This window comes from Mustela lutreola, chromosome 2, assembly GCF_030435805.1.
Source record: "Mustela lutreola isolate mMusLut2 chromosome 2, mMusLut2.pri, whole genome shotgun sequence".
Lineage (NCBI taxonomy): Eukaryota > Metazoa > Chordata > Mammalia > Carnivora > Mustelidae > Mustela > Mustela lutreola.
In genome coordinates, this window is record NC_081291.1 from 27,200,525 (window position 1) to 27,227,396 (window position 26,872).

The following is a 26,872-nucleotide window of genomic DNA, read 5'->3' on the forward strand; positions in this document are numbered from 1 at the left end:
CCCTTGACTCCATTTTTTTTTTTTTTAAGATTTTATTTATTTATCAGAGAGAGAGTGGGAGAGAGCGAGCACAGGCAGACAGAATGGTAGGCAGAGGCAGAGGGAGAAGCAGGCTCCCTGCTGAGCAAGGAGCCCGATGTAGGACTCGATCCCAGGACGCTGGGATCATGACCTGAGCCGAAGGCAGCCGCTCAACCAACTGAGCCACCCAGGCGTCCCACCTTGACTCCATTTTTAAATCTTGCATAGTTCTTTCCTTTTATCCAACAGGGCCCATTATCACCTCCTCAGAGAAGCCTGCCCTGACTCTCTATGCAGACTAGCCTCCTGGGATCTCTGTTTATTACTTTTTTTCATAGCATTTATCAGCAACTGGAAGGATATTATCTCTGTGTTTATTGTTCAGCTCCTGCACCCGAATGACAGCTCCACAAAGGCTGGGACCTGGTCTGTCTCATTCATCAGTTTACCCCCTGGGTCTAAAATAGAGCTTGGCACATTGCAGTTACTCAACAAATATTGGTGAAGAGGGTGAGTACAGGATGGGGGATGAAATGAAGTAGTCTAAGTAGGTAGAGTGTCTAACACAGCCCTAGCTCCTTGCAAGAGCTCCCTGTCCTGTCCCCTCTGGGCAAGCAAAAATGTGGCTCCTTCCTTTGCTCCTTCTTCTGGGTCCAGTCCCTGGCTCAGTGCAACCCCCCCCCCCAACATTCCCTTTCTCCCTGTTTCATTCATGGCCGGGGTACAGCTTCTGATTTCCTGCCGTAAGGAGAGCAGCTGCAAAACTGTAAAGGGCAGTGACTACATTGGCTGTCAGCCAGAGCAGTAAAAATGCCAGAAGTCAACCCTGAAGATCAAACCCCTTTGGCAGCCATCCCATAATTATCCACCAGCTTGGCTCTTGGTGGGATGGGAGGAGAGAAAAGGAATTTTCCCCGTTTATTAATTGTTCCCCATCTGCTTGAAGTCCTGCTGTAATATGACTTATGAGCTGCACCGAAAGCCTGGTGGACGGGAGGCCTCAATTGGCTGAAGGTCCCGAAGCCCGGCTCCTGGCAGGATGTGAGTCTGCAGTGAGCGAACGGGACCCCAGGCCAGGACAGGAAGGGGGCGTGGTGGCCCCAGGCACAGCTCCCAGCCTGTCTTTCTCCATCTGCGAAATGGACCTAAACTCCTGCTCCTTCCTGACCCACAATCTTGTAAAGGGAAGCAAGGCTTACAGAACGGGGGAAGGTTTAGAGAACGTTGACTCAGAGGTTCTGAGCAATTTTCAAATGTCTTTAGAGGCATTCAGGTGGAAGTGGAGCAGGAAGCAGAGGCGGCCTGGGTGTGGGAGAGGAAGGGGAAGAGGAGGAGGAGAGGGAGGAAGACATTGTTCACCCCTGAGTAGTTTCAGGGCAAGTATTTCTGAAGGGTTTGTTTCGTGTAGGGGGCTGGGATTCCAACCCTTAATCTGAGGTTTCTTAGCTGTGTGACTTTGGATGGGTCCTTTGACCTCTCTGAGCCTCATTCTCCTCAGTATAAAAGATAACAAAGGGCCCGACCACATGGGGCTGTGAGAATGAAATTCATATAAACCCCTGCCCAGAATATACAACAGCAATTCCACCTAGAAGTTAGGTGCTGCTGTTAATGTGATAGTCAGTCCACCGCCCATTTTAAGTTCCAGGCACGCGACCATCAAGCACAGCACCTTTCCCCAAACAGGGCAGGCAGGGGTAATCTTGCTCCCTTTCCCTTTCTAGCTTAGGCTGCCACCTACTGGTGAGAACCGGAATTACAGCTGCAGGAAAGCCCCGCAGGGGCTGAGGGAACAGACTGCATCACACACCCTGCTTTTTGCCCTCTCCATCCTCAGTCCTGGGAGAGAGGAGTGGTGTGCTGGTGGCGGAGAGGATAGGGAAATAGGAGTCCCAAGATCTGAGGCCCGTGAGTAACCTGCAGAGACTCCTGAAGCCTTGTCCACCCTGATGATGAGAGAAATCCATCAAGTCTTGTCTGGTTTACTTCCCGAATATCCCTGGCACTGGTCCTCTATTTTCCATCCCCATGCCATCGCCTGCTCCAGGCTACCACTCTGGCTGATGCAGCAGCCTACGTGCTGGCCTCCCTTTCTCCACTCCCTTCTCCATACAGCAGCCAGGAGGAATTTTCAAAAACTGCAAATCTGATGGGGTCGTTCCCCAACTTCAATCTCTCCCCATGTCCCCACAGCCCCTGGACAAAGTCCGAGTCCCTGCACCTAGTCCCCAGGACCCTTAAGCCTGTCATTCCTTCCTGCTTAGTCCTTGTTACCCGCCTCTGCCCCTCCAGACCTTTCCAGCTTGCAGGCCTGGTTCATGCTGCTCCCTGGCCTGGCCTCCCTCCCCTCTAGACCTGGTGAACTCCTGTGCCTTCTGCAGGCTTAGTGTGGATGCTGCTTCCTCCAGGATGCCTTCTCTGATCCTGCAGTAACCCCCCACCCCCGACCTGAACATAACCAAGTCCTACTGCCTCTTGATCTGGGTCCTCCCGTACTATGAGCAGGGACTGTGTCTGGTTTTCTTCACCGTGGTGTCCCCAGTGCCTACCCAGTTCTTGATGTGTAGCAGGTGAGTTACGACTGAATAGGAAACAGTCTCATAAGGGGACTATAGACCTAAATCTCTCCGCCATTTTCCTGGACTGTCTGGCCTAACCCTGAGCTGACCTGGGGGCAGGGTTCCCCGTAGTGGCCACAGTGCCCTGACAGTGGTGTTGAGAATCTGATAGGCATTTGCCATTTTTGCGATGCCCACCCCAGGGGGACCTATAAGGGGCTGGCTCTAGAATGCCATGTCCTGGGTAGGTTGGCATTATTAACATTAATAATAATTTACATCAGGCTGGGAGCTGGCTTCAAATTGTCCCTTTGCTTGGCTGTGTCCCTTTCCCTATCTTGCTCCCCCACCACTCCCATACCTGCGTCCTTAATAAATCACCTGCACGAGAACACTCACCTGCCAGTTGGCTTCTGGGATCCACCCTGAGAAAGGCAGCATGTAAGAGGCATGATGTAAGCCTTGCTTTCCTCTACAAGATTGTGGGTCAAGAAGGAGCAGGTGTTTGTCCATTTCGCAGATGGAGAAAGTGGGGTTACAAGCTGTGCCTGGGGCCACCCAGTTATTTAAATAAATAGTGGATTTACTATTACATTATTAACCTTATTAACTGATGGTCATTTGGGCTCCCTTCCAGCAGATGATGTGCCAACTGAGGCCTGCCCCTGGGTGAGGGGGGGGAGGCACGAGGGGGCATGACCTGTGGTCTTTGTGGTCTCAGCCTCCTGTCTTTCCCTCCACCTTGCATGCAACAGCAGGGGGCCTCTCCACAGGCCCCATGTGGCAGCGGCAAGAGAGGCTCCCTCGTGCTAAGCCTTTCCTCATGGTGAACTGACCCTCTTTATGACAATTCCTACACACCAGGTGGTCATGTCTCCTCATCCAGGCCCATCTGGCTGTCCATGGTCACTACCTCTCCCAGGGTGGGTGGGTGGGTGTGTGTGTGTGTGTGTGTGTATATATATATATATATATATAATGTATATGTATATATGTATATATATGCATTTATTTATATATGTGTGTGTGTATAAATTTTTTTTCCTTTTTTGACAACTTTTAGTGATGTGGATATTTTATCATATTTCATGCCCATGAGCCCCTGAGAGATGGACAGAATCCTCCATTTCTCACAGGGGCACTCTGGCTCAGAGGAGACATCTGCTCACCCAGCTAGCCAGTGGAGAGCCAGTGCTCAGACCCAGGCTGGGCTTTCCCTCCACCACACTGCCTGCAACAGAGTAGAATAAGAAGTCAGTCAGTTGAAATATAATGACACTAAATTCATATCTTTCAATAGTTACCCTGAATGTAAATAGGCTAAATGCCCCAATCAAAAAGATACAGGGTATCAGAATGGATAAAAAACCAAGACCCATCAATATGCAGTCTACAAGAGACTCATTTTTAGACCCAAAGACACCTCCAGATTTAAAGGAAGGGGGTGGAAGACAATTTATCATGCTAATGGACAGCAAAAGAAAGCTGGGGTGGCAATCCTTATATCAGATAAATTAGCTTTTAAACTAAAGACTATAAAAAGATGAGGAAGGACACTATAGTTAAAGGGTCTATTCAACAAGAAGAACTAACAATTATAAATATCTATGCCCCTAATATGGGAGCAGCCAATTAGGTAAGCCAATTAATAACAAACTCAAAGAAACACATCAACAGTAATACACTAATAGTAGGGGACTTTAACACCCCCCTCACTGAAATGGACAGATTATCCAAGCAAAAGATTGCCAAGATAATAAAGGCTTTAAATAACAAACTGGACCAAATGGGTATCACCGATATATCCAGAACATTTTACCCCAAAGCAACAGAATACACATTCTTCTCTAGTGCACATGGAACATTCTCCAGAATAGATCACATCCTGGGTCACAAATCAGGTCTCAACCAGTACCAAAAGACTGTGATCATTCCCTGCATATTTTCAGACCCCAATGCTCTGAAGCTAGAATTCAATCACAAGAGCAAAGTTGGAAAGAACTCAAATACATGGAGGCTAAAGAGCATCCTACTAGGGGCGCCTGGGTGGCTCAGTGGGTTAAAGCCTCTGCCTTCGGCTCAGGTCATGATCTCAGGGTCCTGGGATCGAGCCCCGCATGGGGCTCTCTGCTCAGCGGGGAGCCTGCTTCCCCCTTCCCTCTCTCTGCCTGCCTCTCTGCCTACTTGTGATCTCTGTCTGTCAAATAAATAAATAAAATCTTTAAAAAAAAAAAAAATAAAAATAAAAAAAAAAAAAAAAAAAAAAAAAAAGAGCATCCTACTAAAGATTGAGTGGGTCAACTGGGAAATTAAAGTAGAATTAAAAAAATTCATGGAAACACAACTGTTCAAAATCTTTGGGATGCAGCAAAGGCGGTCCTGAGAGGAACATACATTGCAATACAAGCCTTTCTTAAGAAACAAGAAAGGTCTCAAGTACACAAAGTACCCCTACACCTAAAGGAGCTGGAGAAAGAACAGCAAAGAAAACCTGAACCTGAACCTGAAGAAAAATAATAAAGATCAGAGCAGAAATCAATGAAATCAAAACCAAAAGAGCAGTAGAACAGATCAACAAAACTAGGAGCTGGTTCTCTGAAAGAATAAATAAAATTGATAAAGATAAATAAATATATTGATAAACCCTTGGCCAGACCTATCAAAAACAAAAGAGAAAGGATCCAAATTAATAAAATCATGAATGAAAGAGAAGAGATCACAAGCAGTACCAAATAAATACAAACAATTAAAGGACATATTATGAGCAACTATATGCCAGCAAACTGGACAATCTGGAAGAAACGGATGCATTCCTAGAAATGTATAAACTAGAAAAACTGAACTAGGACAAAATAGAAAACCTGAACAGACCCATAACCAGCAAGGAATTTGAAGCAGTAATCAAAAATCTCCCAACAAGAAAACCTGAACAGACCCATAACCAGCAAGGAATTTGAAGCAGTAATCAAAAATCTCCCAACAAACAAGAGCCCACCAGAGGAATCCTACCAAACATTTAAAGAATTAATACCTATTCTCCTGAAACTGTTCCAAAAAATAGAAATGGAAGGAAAACTTCCAAACTCATTTTATGAGGCAGGCCTTACTTTGGTGCCAAACCCAAAGACCCCATCAAAAAGAATTAGAGACCAATATCCCTAATGAACATGGATGCAAATATTCTTACCAAAATACTAGCCAACAGGATCCAACAGTACATTAAAAGGATTTTTCACCATGACAAAGTGGATTTACTCCTGGGCTACAAGGTTGGTTTAACATCTGCAAATCTGTCTTTTATTAAGGTAGTGTATCACACTGAAAGAACAAAAACCATATGATCCTCTCAACAGATGCAGAAAAAAAATATGACAAATTACAGCATTCTTTCTTGATTAAAACTCTTCACAGTATAGGGATATAGGGTACAAACCTCAATATCATAAAAGGCATCTATGAAAAGCCCACAGCAAGTATCCTTCTCAATGGGGGAAACTGGAGAGCTTTTCCCCTAAAGTCAGGAACACGGCAGGGCTGTCCACTGTCACCACTGCTATTCAACATAGTACTCTAAGTCTTAGCCTCAGCAATCAGAAAACAAAAAGAAATAAAAGGCATCCAAATCAGCAAAGAAGAAGTCACTCACTCTTTGCAGATGATATACTTTAGGTGGAAAACCCAAAGACTCTACTCCAAAACTTCTAGAACTCATACAGGAATTCAATCAAGTGGCAGGATATAAAATCAATGCACAGAAATCAGTTGCAATTTTTTTTTAAATTTCTTTTCAGCGTAACAGTATTGTTTTTGCACCACACCCAGTGCTCCATGCAATACGTGCCCTCCTTAATACCCACCACCTGGCTCCCCCAACCTCCCCCCACTTCAAAACCCTCAGGTTGTTTTTCAGAGTCCATAGTCTCTCATGGTTCACCTCCCCTTCCAATTTCCCTAAACTCCCTTCTCCTCTCCATATCCACAAGTCCTCCATGTTATTTGTTATGCTCCACAAATAAGTGAAACCATTTGATAATTGACTCTCTCTGCTTATTTCACTCAGCATAATCTCTTCCAGTCCCGTCCATGTTGTTACAAAAGTTGCACTTCTATACACCAACAGCAAGACAGAAGAAAGAGAAATTAAGAAGTCCATCCCATTTACATTTACATTTTTACAAATTTGGGTGCATTTACAATTGTAAATTGTAATTGTAAATTTCCACCTAAATTGTAAATGCACCCAAAACCATAAGATACTTAGGAATAAACCTAACCAAAGAGGCAAAGAATCTGTACTCAGAAAACTATAGAAAGAAATACAAATCAAAACCACGATGAGATACCACCTCACACCAGTCAGAATGGCTAAAATTAACTAGTCAGGAAACAACAGATGTTGGCGAGGATACGGAGAAAGGGGAACCCTCCTACACTGTTGGTGGGAATGCAGGCTGGTGCAAACACTCTAGAAAACAGTATGGAGGTTCCTCAAAAAGTTGAAATAGAGCTACCCCATGACCCACCAATCGCACTACTGGGTATTTACCCCAAAGATACAAATGTAGTGATCTGAAGGGGCACGTGCACCCCAATGTTTATAGCAGCAATGTCCACAATAGCCAAACTATGGGAAGAGCCTAGATGTCATCAACAGATGAATGATGGTATATATAACAGAATGGAATACTGGGCAGCCATCAAAAGCCTGAAATCTTGCCATTTGCAACAACATGGTTGGAACTAGAGGGTATTATGCTATGCAAAATAAGTCAAAAAAAGACAATTATCATATGATCTCACTGATATGAGGAATTTTTTTTTAAAGATTTTATTTATTTATTTGACAGAGATCACAAGTAGGCAGAGAGGCAGGCAGAGAGAGAGGAGGAAGCAGGCTCCCTACGGAGCTGAGAGCCCGATGCAGGGCTAGATCCCAGGACCCTGAGATCATGGCCTGAGCCAAAGGCAGAGGCTTTAACCCACTGAGCCATCCAGGTGCCCCTGATATGAGGAATTTGAGAAACAAGACAGAGGATCACAGGGGAAGGGAGGGAAAAACGAAACAAGATGAAACCAGAGAGGCGGACAAACCATAAGAGACTAAGGAAACAAACTGAGGGTTGTAGGAGGAGAGTGGGGTGGGAGGGATGGGGTGGCTGGGTTATGGACATTGGGGAGGGTACATGCTATGGTAGGTGCTGTGAATTGTGTAAGACTGATGAATCACAGACCTGTTCCCCTGAAACAATACATTATGTGTTAATAAAAATTAAATTTAAAAAAGCTATTTCATGGTCAAAAAAAGAGGAAACTATAGAATACTCATGAAAGAAACTGCGGAAGACACAAAGAAATGGAAAAATATTCCATGATCATGGATTGAAGAACAAATATTGTTAAAATGTCCATGCTACCTAGAGCAATCTACACATTTAATGCAATCCCTTAAATGGGATTTTGATGGAATCAAAATATCATCAACGTTTTTGAAAGAAATTGAACAAATAATCACAAAATTTGTATGGAACCAGAAGAGACCCTAAATAGCCAGAGAAATGTTGAAAAAGAAAACCAAAGCTTGTGGCATCACAATTCTGGACTTGAAGCTCTATTACAAAGCTGTAATCATCAGGACAGTATGGTACTGGTACAAAAACAGACACATATATCAATGGAACAGAATAGAGAGCCCAGAAATAGACCCTGAACTCTGTGGTCAATGAATCTTCAACAAAGCAGGAAAGAATATTCAATGGAAAAAAGTCTATTCAACAAATGGTGTTGGGAAAATTGGACGGCCACATGCAAAAGAATGAAACTGGACTATTTCCTTACACCACACACAGAAGTAGACTCAAAATGTATGAAAGACCTCAATGTGAGACAGGGATTCATCAAAATCCTTGATGAGAACACAGGCAGCAACCTCTTGGACCTCAGCCACAGCAACTTCTTCCTAGAAACATTGCCAAAGGCAAGGGAAGCAAGGGCAAAAATGAACTACTGGGACTTCATCAAGATCAAAAGCTTTTGCACAGCAAAGGAAACAGTTAACAAAACCAAAAGACAACAGAGTGGGAGAAGATATTTACAAATGACATATTAATGGGCTAGTATCCAAAATCCATAAAGAACTTCTCAAACTTACACCTGAAGAACACATAATCCAGTCAAGAAATGGGAAGAAGACATCAACAGCCATTTTTCCAAAGAAGATATACAAATGGCCAATAGACACATGAAAAAAATGCTAAGCATCACCTGGTATCAGGGAAATACAAATTAAAACCATTGTGAGATTACCACCTCACACCAGTCAGAACGGTTAAAATTAACCAGTCAGGAACCAACAGATGTTGGCAAGGATGCAGAGAAAGGGGAACCCTCCTACACTGTTGGTGGGAATGCAAGCTGGTGCAAACACTCTGGAAAACAGGATGGAGGTTCCTCAAAAAGTTGAAAATAAAACTACCCTACTAGTACTGGCACCCAGCCAGCCACCACCATGCCCAATCCCATTACCCTGTTTTTCCCAGGGCAGATCACTCTCAGGGATTAAAGGGGCAGTTAGGGGAGTTAGTTGACAACCCTCCAATAACCCTTATGCAGACACTCACATTTGTGTGGTGTACAATGCCTGACAGCTGCATACACAAATAAAATAAATAAACAAATAATAAACAAATAAATAATAAAAAAACTAAAATAAATAAATAAATATATATATATATATATATATATATAGAGAGAGAGAATGGAATACTGTGCAGCCATCAAAAAGCCTGAAATCTTGTCATTTGCAATGACGTAGTTGAAACTAGAGGGTATTATGCTGGGTGAAATTAAGTCAATCAGAGAAAAACAATTATCATATGATCTCACTGATATGAGGAATTTGAGAAACAAGACAGAGGATCACAGGGGAAGGGAGGGAAAAATGAAACAAGACGAAACCAGAAAGGGAGACAAACCATAAGAGACTCAATATTAGGAAACAAAATCAGGGGTGCTGGAGTGGAGGGAGTGTTGTGAGGGATGGGGAGCTGGGTGGTGGACACTGGGTAGGGTACCTGCTATGGTTTGTGCTGTGAATTGTGTAAGACTGATGAATCACAGACCTGTCCCCCTGAAACAAATAATACATTATATGTTAATTAAAAAAAAGATATGTCAGCCAAGAGAAAAGGAGTGGCACCATCAGGGTCCTGGGCCTGCAGAAAGGTGCCATTCAGTCCTGGGGACTGGGGAAGGAGGGTGACCAGGTGCAGCGGCAGCCCTGTGTAGCACTGATGGTCAGGTGTGAAGAGGACCCTGCCTCTTGGAACAAAATGGCAGGAATGGAGCACATTCATTTGTGTATGTAGCCGTCAGGCATTCTACACCACACAAATGTGAGTGTCTGCATACGGGTTAGTGTGGGGTTTCCAGCTAACTCCCCCTTTAATCCCTGAGAGTGATCTGCCCTGGGAAAAACAGGGTAATGGGACTGGGCATGGTGGCGGCTAGCTGGGTGCCCTCCTTAGACTTCCTCAACCCAGCCTGTTTAGAGTTGGCCTGTTAGGCTCTGAATACCCATCTCAACCCCACTGCAACTGTAGCCCAAATTCCAGCCCACTATGGCCCCTGGCTGAAGGGTCCCACACTGTTGTCCTCCTCTCTACCCTAGACCCTCTGGGCACACTGGAAGCCTTGCCCATCCCCAGAGCCCCACATCCCTGTGTGCAGGACTTGAGTGTCTGGTGGTCCACTGCTCAGGGCATTTGCACTTCCATGGGAGTTTTGCAGTCTCCCTGGTCCACACCCAGGAGCCCAGGCATCAGTCCTGTCTGCCTCCATGTCCCCCTCCCAGGATTTGGCCTAGCCACGCCACCCATGGCCCTTCTCAGACACCTCAGGCAGGGTGTTTGTACCACGTCCCTTGGGCCTTACCACCTCTGTGGTCTCCAATGGCTGGTGTCAATGTCTCTTGGCTAAGGACTCACACTGCAGCCACGGGTGGCCACACTTTCTTCTGTAGGGCAGATAAAAAGTGCTCAGGAGTTCCCATCAGCCCCAGCACTAGCAGCTCCCCAGCAGTGACAGGGTGGTGCATAAGCAGCTCAGCTCCCTCCCCCTGGCTCAGAGATCTCTGATATGTGTACTTGCGGATTCCCAGGAGGCCTCGAGGAACTAGGCTCCCCTCACGCACAGCCCTAAGACAGTCGACAACACAGCCTCTACTGGTTGCCTTCCCCTTCCCATCTGACTTCCCCACCCCACTGGTGTTTTCCAGAATCACCTCCTGAATAAATCTCGGGGGCTACTCCTGGAGAACCACTCCAAGATGAAGGCGGCCATGGGCCTCCTTGAAGCTTACCTGACAGCCTGCCTCTTCCTCCCAGCTTTCCTCAGACGGTGCCTGCCTCCCCTTCTCTGGCTCTGGAGCCTCCAGCTCTCATCAAGCAGCAGGGGAAGACAGTATGCTCAGTGTCCTCTCCTACGGTTCTCTCTGCTTCTGTGGGTCTTACCTCTCATGCCGGGAGCCGAGGAGTCATTCATTCACCCTTCCGCGTAATCCCTAGGAAATCAACCTGTCTTCCAGCAGCCTAACCTGGGACCCGAAGCTGTTGCTGACCTGTTCCCACTTGCGCCCGAGCCAACATGGCCTGGGTCAGTTTGATCCCATGGAAAGCTCAGAAAGTTCATTCAAAATCAGCAAAAATAAAATTTAATAGTGAGCCACAGGTGCAGCAGTCTGTCCTTCCTTGGGAGTGACCGCCGGCCATCTTGAGGGAAAGCACACCGTTCCTTCTTCCTGCAGAGGGGCTCTGGAAGGACTCCGGATGGCTGGCCACCTCGGCTGGGCCGCCGCAGCCCCTGGGAGAGCGCTGCTTCAGAAGAGGGGAGGTGTGCAGAGGGCACAGACCCTTGCCCCCCCGGGGGAACTTCCCATCGGCCACCTGGTTTCCTTCTTGCAGCCGCAGCTGGCGCTGACTCTAGGACAGCAAGAGGGCTTCTTCAGTCCTGCAGCTGCCCTAAGATACCTTCCGGGGAACACAGCCCTCCAGCTCCAGCAGCTCCGGCCAGCCCTCGTATTTGTTTGTGTCTGGGTTGTTCTTTAAGAACTAGAGAGAGAGAGAAGAGAAACGTGGACCATGGGGGAGGCTGTTCAAGATTCACACCTGAGTTTTCACTGCGCTTTAAGACATCCTGCCTTCACTCACTTCACCCTGGTTTCAGCCCCAAGGGGAGGTGGTGAGGTCGGATAGGACCAGCCCACTTCACAGGTGGGGAAACTGGGGCACAGAGGGACGGCAACATGCCCAGGGTTTTACGGAGGAGGTCAGAGCTCAGTCCTTGCCGGTCGTGCCCTGGGGAGGGGGGGTAGCAAGCACTGGGGCAGGCATGCAGAGGGTTAGCTCCTCTGCCAAATTCTCCATCAGCCTCTCTAGGACACCCCCAAACCACCACCACAACAATGACAAAAGCACTTGCTCTATGCCAGGTGCAAAGTGCCTTATGTATTTATCCCTTACAAGAGCCTTAAGAAGGCCCATACCATGACCATTCCATTCTGCTGATGGGGAACCTGAGGCACAAAGGGCCAAAGGTACCCCAGGGGCAGAACCACTGTGTAATAGTAGTACTGATAATAAATATAGAGAGAATAAAATAAGTTAAGATTGTGTTTAAAGTGCCTACACGTAGTTTTTGGAGGAAAAAAATGTAAATAGCAAATGTAAATGTAAATGTAAAAAAATGTAAATACAATTATTCCAGTGGAATAATTGTAGCTAACCCTTAGGGATAAAAGAAATTCTAGATGCTGCATCTCTGAAACCCAGAGCCCCATGTATGGGAACAAAGGACCTAATGTTTTCCATCACATCGTGGCCCCCACTGCCCTCTGGGTGATGGATCTATCCTCCACCCTCCCCGCCCCCACCCTGGCCTGTGTTCTTCACCCAGAGGCTATAACCAGAGGGCTCCCTCCTTGTCTCCTCCAGCATAAGCTACTTTGTATTATCATTTTTAAAAAGTAATTTCCAACGACCTGAGTTCATTCTCTTAGAAACTCACACAGACTAACCAGGCCAGCATCTTCCAGACAAGGCAGAAATCCCTTGCAGCTCATCATGGTTCCCCCACGCAAAGTCCGGAGTCTTAACGCAGTCCCTCCCCTGCCTCCCTCAGCCCCTCCCCTGCAGGCTGCTGTGCCTCTGCCTGGGCCTCCTCCCTGCCTTCTCCCTGTGCTCAGCCAGGGAGGCTGTGCTGAGAACATGGGGATGGGAACCTCCGTGGAGGCCGGCAGACCTGGATGAGAACTATGTCAGCATCAGGTCCAGACAAGCCGGCTAAAACCTCTGCTCTGCTCCGGACCCTCAACAGTGGCAGCGGCAGGGTGTACCTGCTTCATTGAGGAATTAAAGGCGGCGCTGCAGGTACCTTGCTCAGCGGAGCCTGCACAGAGTCAGTGCTGGCTGAATACTAGTGTTTCTCATGTCTCCAAATGCTCTTCTCTGCTTAAGCCCTCCATGGCTCCCCACTGCCTTCAGGATAGCGTCCAGTCTCCTCAATAGTCCTATGATGTGTCTGAAACATCGACTCTTAGCTGCCTGCCTTGGGATCTGTGCAGAGCTGAACATTCTCACCACCAGACTGCGGGCTACCTCAGGCCCTGGAAGATCAGGCTAGTTCTCCCACATCTGGGAATTGCTCTGATTGGGGATGCACAGATGGGGTCAGGGAGAGAAGGTGCAGCATTTCCCTGGAGGCTCCCACCCCTTTACGGACTCCCCTTTCCTCCCCTGAGCACCCCTGAGACTCCAGACTCTGCTTGGGGCCTGGGTGGTAGCTGTGGGGCCACAAGTCATGGACCACGCCTGACCCCTCCCGTGGACTCAGGCAGGTTCTCCTGTGTCCTCCTTTTTCAAAAGACATTATTCACTTATTTGACAGAGAGAGAGAGAGAAAGAGACAAGAGAGGAAACACAAGCAGGGGGAGTAGGAGAGGGAGAAGCAGGCTTCCCACTGAGCAGGGAGCCCATTGTGGGGCTCGATCCCAGGACCCTGAGATCATGACCTGAGCCAAAAGCAGAGGCCCAAAGAGTGAGCCACCCAGGTGCGCCCTCTGTCCTCCTCTTGATGGAAATTTATCCTCTCTACAGGGAGCTTAGAAGGGGAGCGCTTCCCTGGTCTAAACCTCTTGCCTCTGGTGGGGAGGCCTGAGGCCTGGGGCAGGGGAGTAGAGAGACAGAAGGGGCTGGGCTTAGGTTTCCACTGGGACCAGAAGCCAGACGTCCTGCCCCCTGCTCTGCCCATCATGCAGGCTTCATCCCGACATTCCTTTCTCTTTTTCCCATTCCTCACTTCCCTCACCATTCTTTTCTCCTTTTCCTTCTCCTTTCTGGTACTTACCCATTTCCAGATGACCCAGCTCCTTGCAAAATGGTCAAGTCCACTTTCTGTGAGGGGATTAGCCAGTTGGGCCACCCTGACCTCTGAGGTCCCCACAGTGTCCTCCCCAGCCACCCCAGTCCTTGTCCATCCATCCTTGGCACCTTACCCCCACCTGCCTCACTGGGCTGAAGAGGCCACCAGGAACTCACCTGCTCAAAAGGGCTTTTATCCCTGAGGTCTCTGGCCCCTAAGAAGACCCAGCTATCTCTGAAGCCCAGCTGCTTTGCATAGGAACTGCCCAAGTTGGTGAGAAGCTTCCTGGTCTCATCATTCATTCTGCAGAGGACCAGAAAGGACAGTGACGTGGGGGGTGGGAGAAGAGACAGGTTCTCAAGCACTTGGCCTCCCCTCTGCCTGCTGGGTGCAGCCACCGTGCTGGGCAGAGCTGCATTCAGGGGGACTAGGGCTGAGTGGCTAGGAGTACGGTTTTGCATCTGTTTACAAATATACATGTTTATCTGGAAAATATGGACCATCACAGAGGAACTAAAAATTACAGTCTCACCCCACTTGACATAATCATTGTAACACTTTCATGTATATTTCCTTAATGTCTTTTTCCCCCATGCCCTGGCAGGGGTGGGGGTCATACCAATGCATTTATAATATGTTTTTTTCCTGCTTAATACTAAATCGTGAGCATTGTTCCACATCCTTAAATTTTCTACTTCATCATTTTTGATGAAGGTCTTCTTCTATGCACATACAATGTCATATCAACATGTGTCACAATTTCGGTAACTATTTGGTCTCTATTGGACACAGCCAGTGCATCCAATTTTCCAATGCTGTAACGGAGGCTGTGATGGGGAACACGTCTTTGTGCACTGGTCTGGTTATTTCCCTCGGAGAAGCTGCCAGAAGATAGAGCCAGAGGAGGAGTGGGGAAAAGGCACTTAGGACTTGGAAGCATTTGGGTCACTTCAACCCATAGCTGGCCAGGTGGAGGTTCCCACTTACTTGGTTCCTGGGTCATCATAGGAGGCCACTAGCACTAGTGTGCCCTCTGGGATTTCTTTAAGGAACTTTACCAGGAGCGTAATATCTGCAGGAGAAAGGAAAGTGGGGTGCTGGTCATTCTCATTCTCTGCTCCTGCCTGGAAGATCCACGAGTGGCCAGGGGCAGGGTGACACAGAGCTCCATCTGAAGCTCAGGGTCAGTGGGAGGGGACCTTGGGTGAAGCTCCCTGTAGCCCTTGTCCAGGGGAGAGCAAAGTGCCTGGACCAAGGGCAGCCTCATTCAGGTGATCAGGAGTGGACCCTGGAATTCAAAAATTCCATAGGTGATCCTGACAAGCAGCCAGGTGTGAGAGGCACTGTTCTAAAGGCCGTTGGGGACCTGTACCTAAGGAATGGAGTGCAGTCATCTCTCAGAAACTCTGAGATTTCTGTATACCCCCTGTCACTTCCTTCTACGCTGGTTAAGAACCTAACTTGTCTGTGTTGAATTCAGAGGACAGGTAAGCTCACTGTACCACAGACAACTCAGGTCACTGAGAGAGAACATCTGTGTGCACCAGTTCTCCAGCTTAGACCAAGGAGCAAGTCTCCTTTTGCATCTTTAATACCTCCCTGCACTTGCACAATCTCCACACTTACCAGAGAGCAGGCCTAGGTGCAGCACTTGGTGGGGAGGGGGGCATTGGCACCCAGCTTGCTTCAAGGACATGGATTTGTTTCCATTGTGTTTATTTTTATAGTCACCTTTCCTGCATAAAAACTGGTAACTTAGGGCACAGATAGATATATAAATATAAATGTAAATATATCTTTTAAGATATATTTAGGTTAAAAGAAGTGAACTGGTTCAAAAGAAAATACTAGTAATTCAGATCGTACTCTGGATATGGTGGGATTTATGTGTGTGGGGGCTCTTGAACAGGAAGCCCATACATAAGGAAGTATAGGCAAGACTTGCCTAGTGGGAGAAGTAGGGGCTACATCTGTCACATGAGGATGATTCGTAGTCCCGCCCACAGCATTTTTGTAAACAGCAAATGTGATGATGACTCTGGGCATATAGAAAACGCACTATAATGGAATTGTAATTATCAGCAGAATCAGGAACATAATTTTGGGGGCCCAGTGCAAATCAAAATGTGGATCATTCTGTTAAAAAATTAAGAATTTCAAGGCGGTGAAGGCAGAGAGAGCTTCAGACCAAACCGAAGTTTGCTCTAAGCAAAGGACTGCATGGCTGCCCTACCCACAGGCCCATGCCCGTGAAGGTGAGCCAGTTCTAGTATTCCTTGGGGATCTCTTGGACTTAGGGGAAGAAACAAATTCTGAAAGCAAGGCCAGCTGCCAGCCAGCTCAGTAACACAGAGGCTTGTAGTCCATGACCACAGCGGCTCTGTTAGTGAAATGGCCCTTGATATCTCGAGACAAAAGAGGGAACTCTGAAAATTTGTTGGAGCCATTAGTTCCAGATATCAATATCTGTTATTATCTGGGATGGACAATAATGTTTAGGGAAAAAAAATCTTCTGTCAATTATCTTCTCACTTGAAGAAGTCATTGACTTCTTTTATCTCTTGTGGGAAGGGGCAACTTGTCTTCAAATGCTTCTGTTTCTGGGTTCCCATCAGCCATGGTTATCCTTATATCCACATTCATAATAGAGCAATATAAAATTTAGTTTCTTTTAAATCATTTTTTACCCTTTTTGACAATCTATAGAATGGGAGAAGATATTTGCAAGTGTCTTATCAGATAAAGGGCTAGCATCCAGAATCTATAAAAAACTTATCAAACTCAACACCCAAAGAACACACAATCCAATCAAGAAATGGGCAGAAGATGCAAACAGACATTTCTGCAAAGAAGACATCCAAATGACCAAGAGACACATGAAAAAAATGCTCCACACCACTTGGCATAAGGGAAATACAAATCAAAACCCCAGTGAGATACCACCTCACACCAGTCAGAATGGCTAAAATGAACAACTCAGGAACCAACAGGTGTCGGAAAGAACAGGAAAAAGGGGAATCCTCCTACACTGTTGGTGGGAATGCAAGCTGGTGCAGACACTCTAGAAAACAGTATGGAGGTTCCTCAAAAAGTTGAAAATAGAGCTACCCTACAACCCAGCAATTGCACTACTGGTATTTACCCCAAAGATACAGATGTAGTGAAGCGGCATGTGCACCCCAATGTTCATAGCAGCAATGTCCACGTAGCCAAATTTTGGAAAAAGCCCAGATGTCCATTGATGAATAGATAAAGATGATATGGTGTGTGTGTATGTGTGAGTGTACATATAACAGTGGAATATTACTCAGCCATCAAAAAATGAAATCTTAGGGCACCTAGGTGGCTCAGTGGGTTAAGCCTCCGCCTTCGGCTCAGGTCATGATCTCAGGGTCCTGGGAACGAGCCCCGCATAGGGCTCTCTGCTCAGCAGGGAGCCTGCTTCCTCCCTGCTCTCTCAGCCTACTTATGATCCCTGTCTGTCAAATAAATAAATAAAATCTTAAAAAAAAAAAAAGAAATCTTGCCATTTGCAATGATGTGAATGGAACTAGAGGGTATTCTTCTAACTAAAATAAGTCAGAGAACGACAACTATCATATGATCTCACTCATACGTGGAATATAAGAAACACAACGGAATCACAGGGGAAGGGAGGAAAAAATAAAATGATGAAATCAGAGAGGAGGACAAATCAGAAGAGACTCTTAACTGTAGGAAGCAAACTGAGCACTGCTGGAGGGCAGGTGGGTGGGGAAGATGGGTAACTGGGTGGTGGGCATTAGGGAGGGCCCACGGTGTAATGCGCACTGGGTGTTAGGTAAGACCGATGAATCCCTGAACTCTACCTCTGAAACCAGTAACACACTAGATGTTAACTGAATTTAAATAAATTATTTTTTACCCTTTTCATTCTAACAATGACCTTACTTCTGAGTCATGGGGATGGGGGGGCGCAGGGAGGAGAGGGAGGGGAGGCGGCTGTCTGCACCCCGGGCCCCTCCCACTGATTGATGTCAGTTCCCACCCAATCTCCTTGATCCATCTCCTGAAGGGACACTATAATTTACCTCTATTTTACATATGACAAAATTGAAGTTCACAAGGGGTCACCTGCCTCAGTCTGAAGTCTTTGATTCCAGAGACTGGAGCTTTTCCATAAACCTGGCCCTGAGCCACCCCTGATCCACCATCTCCTCACCCATCTCCAAGCTCTGTCCTCTTCTTCCCCTCCAGCCCCTGCAAGGCCCTGGCCATGCCTCGGTCCTACTCTGTAGCTTCTGCCGTATCGGGGCATGCCTGAAAGAAGCCTGCATGGGCCCTAAGGCAGGCTGTCAGCTAGCAGACAGGCCCCTCAGGCCCCGCAGACCCTACCCATGAGCTGGGACTCAGACGGGGGTGACCCTCAGGGGACCCAGGGGACCAGGGGTCAGGGCGCCAGCTGCTGTCTTTGCGGTGCATCAGATCGCCTTCCCAAATATTCCCCACAGTGACTGCTGGGCACCGGATTCCTACGGCCCACCTTTCAGCCCCTCCTTTGTTTGCAAAGCCAAGAGGGCTTCTTGCTTTCTTGCTGCCTGGCTTTGTCCCCTCTTGGGCTCGTGTGTTTAGGTGGGTACAGGAAGGTAGTGATGCCTGAGCCCAGAGCCGGCCCTGAGCTCCCAGGCACAGGGAAGGGAGACCGAGCCAAACTGATCTCTGAGAAGGGGACTGGGCTCAGTTCAGCTGCCCTGATGGAAACCCATCACTGTTGGACCAAGACGTCTGCTGCCTATGAGGGGCCGCCCTGCTGCTGCCTCACTCCTTGTCGAGAATCTGGGGTCAAATTTGGGACGGATTCCACGGTGCTTTAGAAGATGTGAGGATTGTTGGGTGAGACTCCTGCCCCCAGCACAGCTTCACCAGGCAGCCTGGGGGTGGGGTGAGGAAGGTGCTGGAGGGAACAGCCAGCCCAGGGAGGTCAGAGTCCTGTCCGCAGGCTGTGCTAAGGGCCGCAAGGACAGTAGAGTGGTCACCTGTCCAGAGAGCTCAGAAAGCACGCCTGTGCAGACAGAGAAGAAAAGATGTCTACAGCAACATGCAGAGAGCTTGGAGCCTCTCAGTGATCCTTTCCAGGCCTTGGGAGGACTTGTTCTGTCCTTGGGCCCAAGAGAGACCCCTGTGGCCTTAAAAAAAAAAAAACCCTTTACCTAGCAGAGCAAACTTGGCTGTGTGTCCTTGTCCTTAGCACTTGAGGGCACACCTGCTTGGCCTCCAACTGCCAACACCAGTGTTTCTTTGCCTCAAGGTCCTCTCTGACCTCCAGATCTTCCTCTATGCCCTGGTGCAGGCCAGAAATGTGGAAAGTGCCAATGAATTAGTGGAATTAGAGCCCCAGCTCCCTTGCCCCTCTGAGATTTCTCTGAGGCATGTACTTGACACTGGCTCTCCAGTTCCAATTGCCTGCAGCGTTCAGCCTGGTAACACACTGTTCTCGTGGTCTCCCCCTTCTCTATCACTTCCTGCTGGCATTTCCTGAGATTACCTCCTCCCAAATGAACTACTGCACTTGACTCCTGGTCTTGGAATCTGCACCCAGAAGAGCCCAACTAAGACAGCAGGAAGAAGTTTCAAAGACAGCAGGATGGTCCTCCACCCCTACCATGCTTCCTCTCTGGTTGTCTCCTCGGGGGAAGAGAGCCGAGGAGCTCAGCCCACCCTGAGACCTCAGTGCCAATAGAGGTGCTTACCTCCAGAGTACATGTCGAAACATTTCTGTGTCAGCACCACTCCTGTGGTTCCTGCAGATGAGGGAGCAAAACTGTGATTTCCTGAAATAGATCATCCTGCCTATCGTTTTGCAGAAAATGGCTACTCTTTAGTCTAAGATCTAAAAATGGAATAATAATGGAGTCAAGTCAGCTCCTACGGAAAGCATGCAGGACTCAGTAGGGGCCCAGAACTTCTGGGCTGATCTGAAAGGTACAAGGACATGATGGTGAAGGATCTCTGGAATTGAACAGTATCCAACCCCTTTGGGGCTGTGTTCTGCCTTGCCACTTCCTAACGCACCTCTTAGTTATTTGGGCGTCAACTGCTGCATCTGAACAATGGGTTATGGAATTCTTCCTAAATAGGACATCTGAATCCTCTGGTTCATGAGGGCAAAGGGTTTTGCAGTGGGCTGAATGTAGTCAAAGTTCAGAGTTCGGTCATCTGAATTGCTTTTGTGTATTTTGTGAAAGGAGTCCTACAGGGAACCCGGTGTTTAGGGGGAGCTGCAGTTCTCAATTTCTGCCACTAGATGGGGGTGTTGCAGAGGGGATGGCAGCTCTACAGTTCCACCACGGGACCCTTCCCCCCAGGCCAGTTTGTGATTCCCTGAAGGGGGTGGGGACAGGAGCCTGGGTAGTGGAGGCTCTCCTGCTGGGTCGGTGGAGGGTTTACATTACAGCCCTTCCTGGATTCTCAAAGCCACCACTGTATGGTCTTTGGAAGGGAAAGGTTGATGTACACATGAAACTGATCATGTGCATTTTTCTAGAATTAGGGGGATGAGGTATAGTTTAAACAGTTTCTTAAAAGAATCTCTGCCCCCTAAAAGACTGAGAACCACCAATCTTCAGCAATCCTTGTTGGCTTATACAGATGAGAACCTAAGGCCCTGAGAGTGATCACTGGCCGTATCCACAGCTAGCAGGCACTTCCAGGAGGTTTTTAGTCTAGGGAAGTTAGTTCAGCTGAGCAATTTGACCTGAGTCCTTCAGATCCAGGTTCATATCTAGAGGATTCTATCAGCTGTGTAACCTTGGGCAAATTGCCCAACCTCTCTGAGCCTCCATTTTCTTACCTAGAACATAGGCATACAACTCCACTGTGGCATGGGGAGGAGGTTGAGTGAAACAGCTCACAGCAAAGGCTCAGTAAGCGTCAGCTCTTGGTGCTACTGGTGCTTGTTTTTGTCTTGGCACTTAATAAGGGGAAGAGCAGGAGGCCCTAGTCTGAGCCTGTCTCATGGGAGACTATTCGAAGAGTGTCCTACTAGGAAGTATGGGCTTGAAGCCAAGGACAATAGGGAGCCCCAGATAGGCTTGGAGCAGGGCGTGCCTTCTGACCTCCTGCTTTGGGTAAGGCTCCATTTTTGCCCTAGACTTTGACCTTTCTCCCGACTCAGCAGGATTCTTGGCAGAAGGGAGATGGCTCCTGTAGGAGCAACCAATCCAAACCCTGTCACTTCCGAAGTGTGTTCACACGGTCATGCCACACACAGTCTTGACCTCCTCCTTTCTGAGCGTCTGCTGTGCCCTTTGTCCCAGGAAGTGGCTCTTAGATTCAGGGACTCGGCCTTTGCTCTCCATCTCATCTGTGCCTCTCCAAGGGCAGAGCCTGTGGTCCTTACTCTGTCCCTGTAAACCCACCCCTCCCGAAATGTGTCCCTGTTTCAGGCTTGGCCTGCCAATGCTCCCTGCGAGAGATGCTGTGGGCCTTCCCCCACATCTCCCTGCCTCCAACCTCCCTACTCCAAGCTGGACGGAAGTTTCTGGAATGCAGGGTTGGGCCCTCATGCCCTGCTCCAAGCCTATCTGAGGCTCCCTTTTGTCCTCTGCTTTAAGCCTACACTTCTTAGCAGGACACTTGGCCCCTCACTGTCATCCTGCCTGCCCCCTGCCCCAGCTGTACCGGTCATCCCTCCTTTTCTGATGTGTCCAGATAGACCTCATGTGGCCCCCATTCCCTCTACCCACTCTTTCCTTCTCTGCTCCCTGCACAGTGCTGCCCCAGCCTTGAAGGAGTCTCCCCTACATTTTTCTGGCCAACCCATACTATTCCTTTTGGCCTCAGCTGACCAGCACTTCCCTCTGAAAGCCTCCCCTGATGACCCCCAACCCCACTCTGTGTCCCAGTTCTCAGGGCTCTGCTTCCTTCTCCTTCACAGATGCTCACCCCACTGGATTGGTGGTCAACTTCAGGGGCACCCCAGGGAGTGTGAGGCCAGGGCCAGTCCTTGTTCATGGCTAACCGCCTCCCCCGCCCCCGCCGCCCCCTGGTACACTGTACAGGGCCTGGCCCACAGTACCTGCTGTCAATACTGTTGAATGAGTGAATGAAGGTATGTAATCAGTTCATCACATCACACTGTTAGGGGTTGTCCCCCATGGTTTCACTTGTGTTGGTTTAGGCTGCATGGCCTTGAGGGTGGGGTCATGCTTCACAGGAGAAGCATATCCTCCTTGGATAGCTGCACATGGCAGAAGCCTGGTCAGGACTCTGGTGGGTAGGACCGGGTCTTTTAGACCCCCTGCCCCACAAGCTTCCCCAGGACGGCCCCAGGCATGTGGTAGGAGCTGAGCTGCTGTTGGTTGAATGAATGTTAACTATCTCCCCATACCTCATGGCCCTCAGTACTAAGAGCATGGTGGGGACTGTCTGGGGGGTGGATCTGCAGCTCACCATTCACCAGGGCAAAGTTCAGGCCTCTGCCCACGTTGTTTTTCACAGGACTCATGATCCTGAATAAGAAGAAAAACAAAATACAACAGTTGGTCCCTAGTGTGGAACGAACACTCTGCTTTTGTGACTCTGGAACTCTGAAGGGGCCCACACGGCACAATGCAGAAGCATTAGGAAACACAGAATAATTTGGGCCATCTGTTTTCTCCTGGAAACGAGCGGTGGGCTGGATTCTCTGAGGAATACTCATGGCATGTTTGGACGAGAACAGTCTGCTTGGAAAAGAGAGAAGGTCCCTGCCTGGGGCTCTGAGGTGTTGGAGGTGGGACCAGCCCACCTCCCCCAAGCAGTGAGGCCTGGTTGCTGGGAAGAAGGCAGAACCCAGAGTGCTGATGCCATCCTGCAGAGGCAGAGATTTTTATATGGAGACCAGCTGTATTCTTGCCTGCCCAGCATCCACAGCCTGATCTTCTGGTATTTCTTGGGAAAACTATCTTTCTCTACTCTCAGATTAGGCAGTTCTCAGGGCTGACCTCAGTCTTCCAGGACCAGATGAGTAGAACACCCTGTGTCCCTGCCCACAGTAACTGAGCCATGTACAGTCATGTGACCCAGGCCAGCCAATGAAATCCAATTTTGGGACTTTTATAGGGATAGTTTGGATGGGAAAGTTCTCTTCCCAGTGGGGTGCCAGCCTGGGCTGCTCTGTCAACCAGCTAGTGGCCTCCCTCCTTCACAGGAACCAACCCATTTTTCATGTTGAGAAAACAGAATCTGACAGAAGAGAACAGAGCTAAAGATGGTGTGAGAGGGACCCCTGATGACATGGTTTAAACCCCCTGGATCCAGCTGGTCCTGAAGCCTGTTATCTCTGCATTTTGTGTATGGGAATCACTAAGTTCCTTCTTTTGCTCGAATTGGAGTTAGGTTCAAAATCCCTGTTTTTTAAAAAAGATTTCACTTATTTATTTGAGAGAGAGAGAGAAAGAGAGAAAAAGAGAGGGAAAGAGAGAACAAGTGGGAGGAGGCACAGAGAGAAAAGCCGACTCTCTGCAGAGCAGGGAGCCGGATGTGGTACCTGATCCCAGCAAGGCTGTCATACAGAATAGAAGGAGAGATAAACAGTTTTTAGGACAGACAGAAACTAAAAGAATTTGTGACCACTAAACCAGCCCTACAGGAAATACAAAAGGGGATCCTTTAAGCAAAGAAAGAACCCAAAAGTAGCAGACCAGAAAGCAACAGAGACAATATACAGAAACAGTGACTTTACAGGTAATAATATAATGGCACAAAATTCTTATCTTACAATAGTTACTCTGAATGTAAATGGGCTAACTGCCCCAATCAAAAGACAAAGGGTATCAGATCAGTTAAAAAAGCATGATCCATTGATATGCTGTCTACAAGACTCATTTTAGACCCAAAGATACCTGCAGGTTGAAAGTGAGTGGGTGGAGAACCATTTATCATGCTAATGAACCTCAAAAGAAAGCTGGGTTGGCAATCCTTTTATCAGACCAATTAGATTTTAAACCAAAGACTATAAAAAGAGATGAGGAAGGACACTCTACAATAATTAAAGGGCCTAGCCAACAAGAATTAACAACTGTTAATATTTATGCCCCTAACATGGGAGCAGTCAATTATATGAACCAATTAATAACAGAATTAAAGAAACATATCGATAATATATTAATAGTAGGGGACTTTAATATCCCTCTCACTGAAATGGAGAGTTCATCTAAGCAGAAGATCAACAGGAAACAAGGGCTTTAAATGACACACTGGACCAGATGCACTTCACAGATACATTCAAACATTCCATCCTAAAGCAACTGAATATACATTCTTCTCTAGTGCACATGGAACATTCTCCAGAATAGATCATATCCTGAGTGACAAATCTGGTCTCAACTGGTACCAAAAGACTGGGATTATTCCCTGCATATTTTCAGACCACAATGCTCTGAAGCTAGAACTCAATCACAAGAGGAAATGTGGAAGGAACACAGATACATGGAGGTTAAAAGAGCATCTTAGCAAAGAATGAATGGGTCAACCAGGAAATTAAAAATTCAAAAAATCCATGGAAAGGAATGAAAATGAAAACACAACTGTTCAAAGCTGTTGGGATGCAGCAAAGGCGGTCCTAAGAGGGACGTATACAGCAATACAAACCTTTCTCAAGAAACAAGAAAAGTCTCAAATACACAACCTAACCTAACACCGAAAAGAGCTGGAGAAAGAACAGCAAGGAAAGCCTAAACCCAGCAGCAGGAGAGAATAAAAATTAGAGCAGAAATCAATGAAATAGAAACCAAAAGAACAGTGGAGCCAATCAACAAAATTAGGAGCTGGTTCTCTGAAAGAATTAATAAGGTCTATAAACCCCTGGCCAGACTTATTAAAAAGGAAAGAGAAAGGACCCAAATAAATAAAATCATGAATGAAAGAGGAGAGATCACAACCAACACGGAAGAAATACAAACAATTACAGGACATATGAGCAACTATACGCTAGCAAATTAGACAATCTGGAAGAAACAGATGCATTCTAGAAATGTATAAACTACTGAAACTGAACCAGGAAGAAAAAACCTGAAAAGATCCATAACCAGCAAGGAAATTGAAGTAATAATTAAAAATATCCCAAAAGACAAGAGTCCAGGGCTGGAGGTCTTCCCAGGTAACAAATGTTTACCAAACATTTAAAGAAGAACTAATACCTATTCTTTTGAAGCTGTTTCAAAAAACAGAAATGGAAGGAAAACTTCCATACTCATTCTAGGCCAGCATTACCTTGATACCCAAACCAGACAAAGACCCCAATCAAAAGGAAAATTACAGACCAACATCCTTAATGGACATGGATACAAAAATTCTCATCAAGATACTAGCCAATAGGGCACCTGGGTGGCCCAGTGGATTAAGCCGCTGCATTCGGCTCGGGTCATGATCTCAGGGTCCTGGGATTGAGCCCCACATCAGGCGCTCTGCTCAGCGGGAAACCTGCTTCCTCCTCTCTCTCTCTGCCTGCCTCTCTGCCTACTTGTGATTTCTCTCTGTCAAATAAATAAATAGAATCTTAAAAAAAAAAAAAAAAGATACTGGCCAATAGGATCCAATAGTACTTTAAAAGGATTATTCACTTATGGACATTGAGGAGGGTATGTGCTATGTTGAGTGCTGGGAAGTGTGTAAGCCTGACAATTCACAGACCTGGACCCCTGGGACTAATAATACATTATATGTTAATTTAAAAAAAAGGATTATTCACCGTGACAAGGTGGGATTTATTCCTTGCTGTAAGGGTGGTTCAACACCCATAAATCAATCAATGTGATACACCACATGAATACAAGAAAGGACAAGACCCATATGACTCTCTCAATTGATGCAGAAAAAGCAACTGACAAAGTACAGCATCCTTTCTTGATTAAAACTCTTCACAGTGTAGGGATAGGGGTACACACCTAAATATCATAAAAGCCATCTATGAAAAACCCACAGCAAGTATCCTTCTCAGTGGGGAAAAACTGAGAGCATTTCACCAAGGTCAGGAACACGGCAGGGATGTCCACTATCACCACTGTTGTTCAACATAGTACCAGAAGTCCTAGCCTCAGCAATCAGACAACACAAAGAAATAAAAAGCATCCAAATCGGCAAAGCCGCCAAACTCTCACTCTTTGCAGAAGACATTATACTCTATATGGAAAGCCCAAAAGACTCCACCCCAAAACTGCCAGAGCTCATACAGGAATCCAGTAAAGTGGTAGGCTATAAAATCAATGCACAGCAATCAGTTGCATTTCTATGCACTAAAAATGAGACAGAAGAAAGAATTACAATTGCACCCAAAATCGTAAAATACCTAGGAATAAACCTAATGAAGGCAAAGGATCTGTACTCTAAAAACTACAGAACACTCATGAAGGAAATAGAGGAAGACACAAAGAAATGGAAAAACATTCCATACGCATGGGTTGGAACAATATTGGTAAAATGTCTATGCTACCTAGAACTATCTATACATTTAATGGAATCCCTATCAAAATACTATCAACATTTTTCAGAGCTGGAAAAAAATAATCCTAGAATTTTTATGGAACTAGAGAAGACCCCCAATAGCCAAAGGAATTTTGAAAAAGAAAACCAAAGTCAGTGGTATCACAGTTCCCAGACGTCAAGCATTATTACAAAGCTGTCACCATCAAGACAGTATGGTACTGGCACAAAAACAGACACCCAGATCAATGGATCAGAATAGAGAGCCCAGAAACAGACCCTCAACTCTGTGGTCAACTACTCTTGACAGAGCAGAAAAGAATGTCCAATGGGAAAAAGACAGTCTCTTCAACAAATGATGTTAGGAAAGCTGAACGGCCACATGCAAAAGAATGAAACTGGACCATTTTCTTACATCGTACACAAAAATAAACTCAAAA

At 46.9% G+C, this 26,872-nt stretch overlaps 1 protein-coding gene and 1 long non-coding RNA gene across 5 annotated transcripts in view; one reads left to right on the forward strand and one right to left on the reverse strand.

The window, feature by feature from the left end:
• On the forward strand, nt 1-11,302 carry LOC131824078 (uncharacterized). The gene is made up of 2 exons (XR_009350741.1): nt 1-531; nt 10,852-11,302. It is a non-coding gene; the product is annotated as an uncharacterized LOC131824078 (long non-coding RNA).
• FAM3D (FAM3 metabolism regulating signaling molecule D) overlaps nt 11,271-26,872 on the reverse strand; it is a 27,608-nt gene continuing 12,006 nt past the window's right edge. For all 4 annotated transcript variants that reach the window (XM_059161351.1, XM_059161350.1, XM_059161352.1 and 1 more), the window contains exons 6-10: nt 22,422-22,480; nt 19,721-19,771; nt 14,979-15,063; nt 14,168-14,294; nt 11,271-11,683 (exon numbers count right to left, since the gene is read on the reverse strand). In XM_059161351.1, the coding sequence (XP_059017334.1) occupies nt 11,594-11,683; nt 14,168-14,294; nt 14,979-15,063; nt 19,721-19,771; nt 22,422-22,480 (412 nt within the window). In that variant the 3' untranslated portion in view covers nt 11,271-11,593. The remainder of the gene's footprint in view (nt 11,684-14,167; nt 14,295-14,978; nt 15,064-19,720; nt 19,772-22,421; nt 22,481-26,872) is intronic.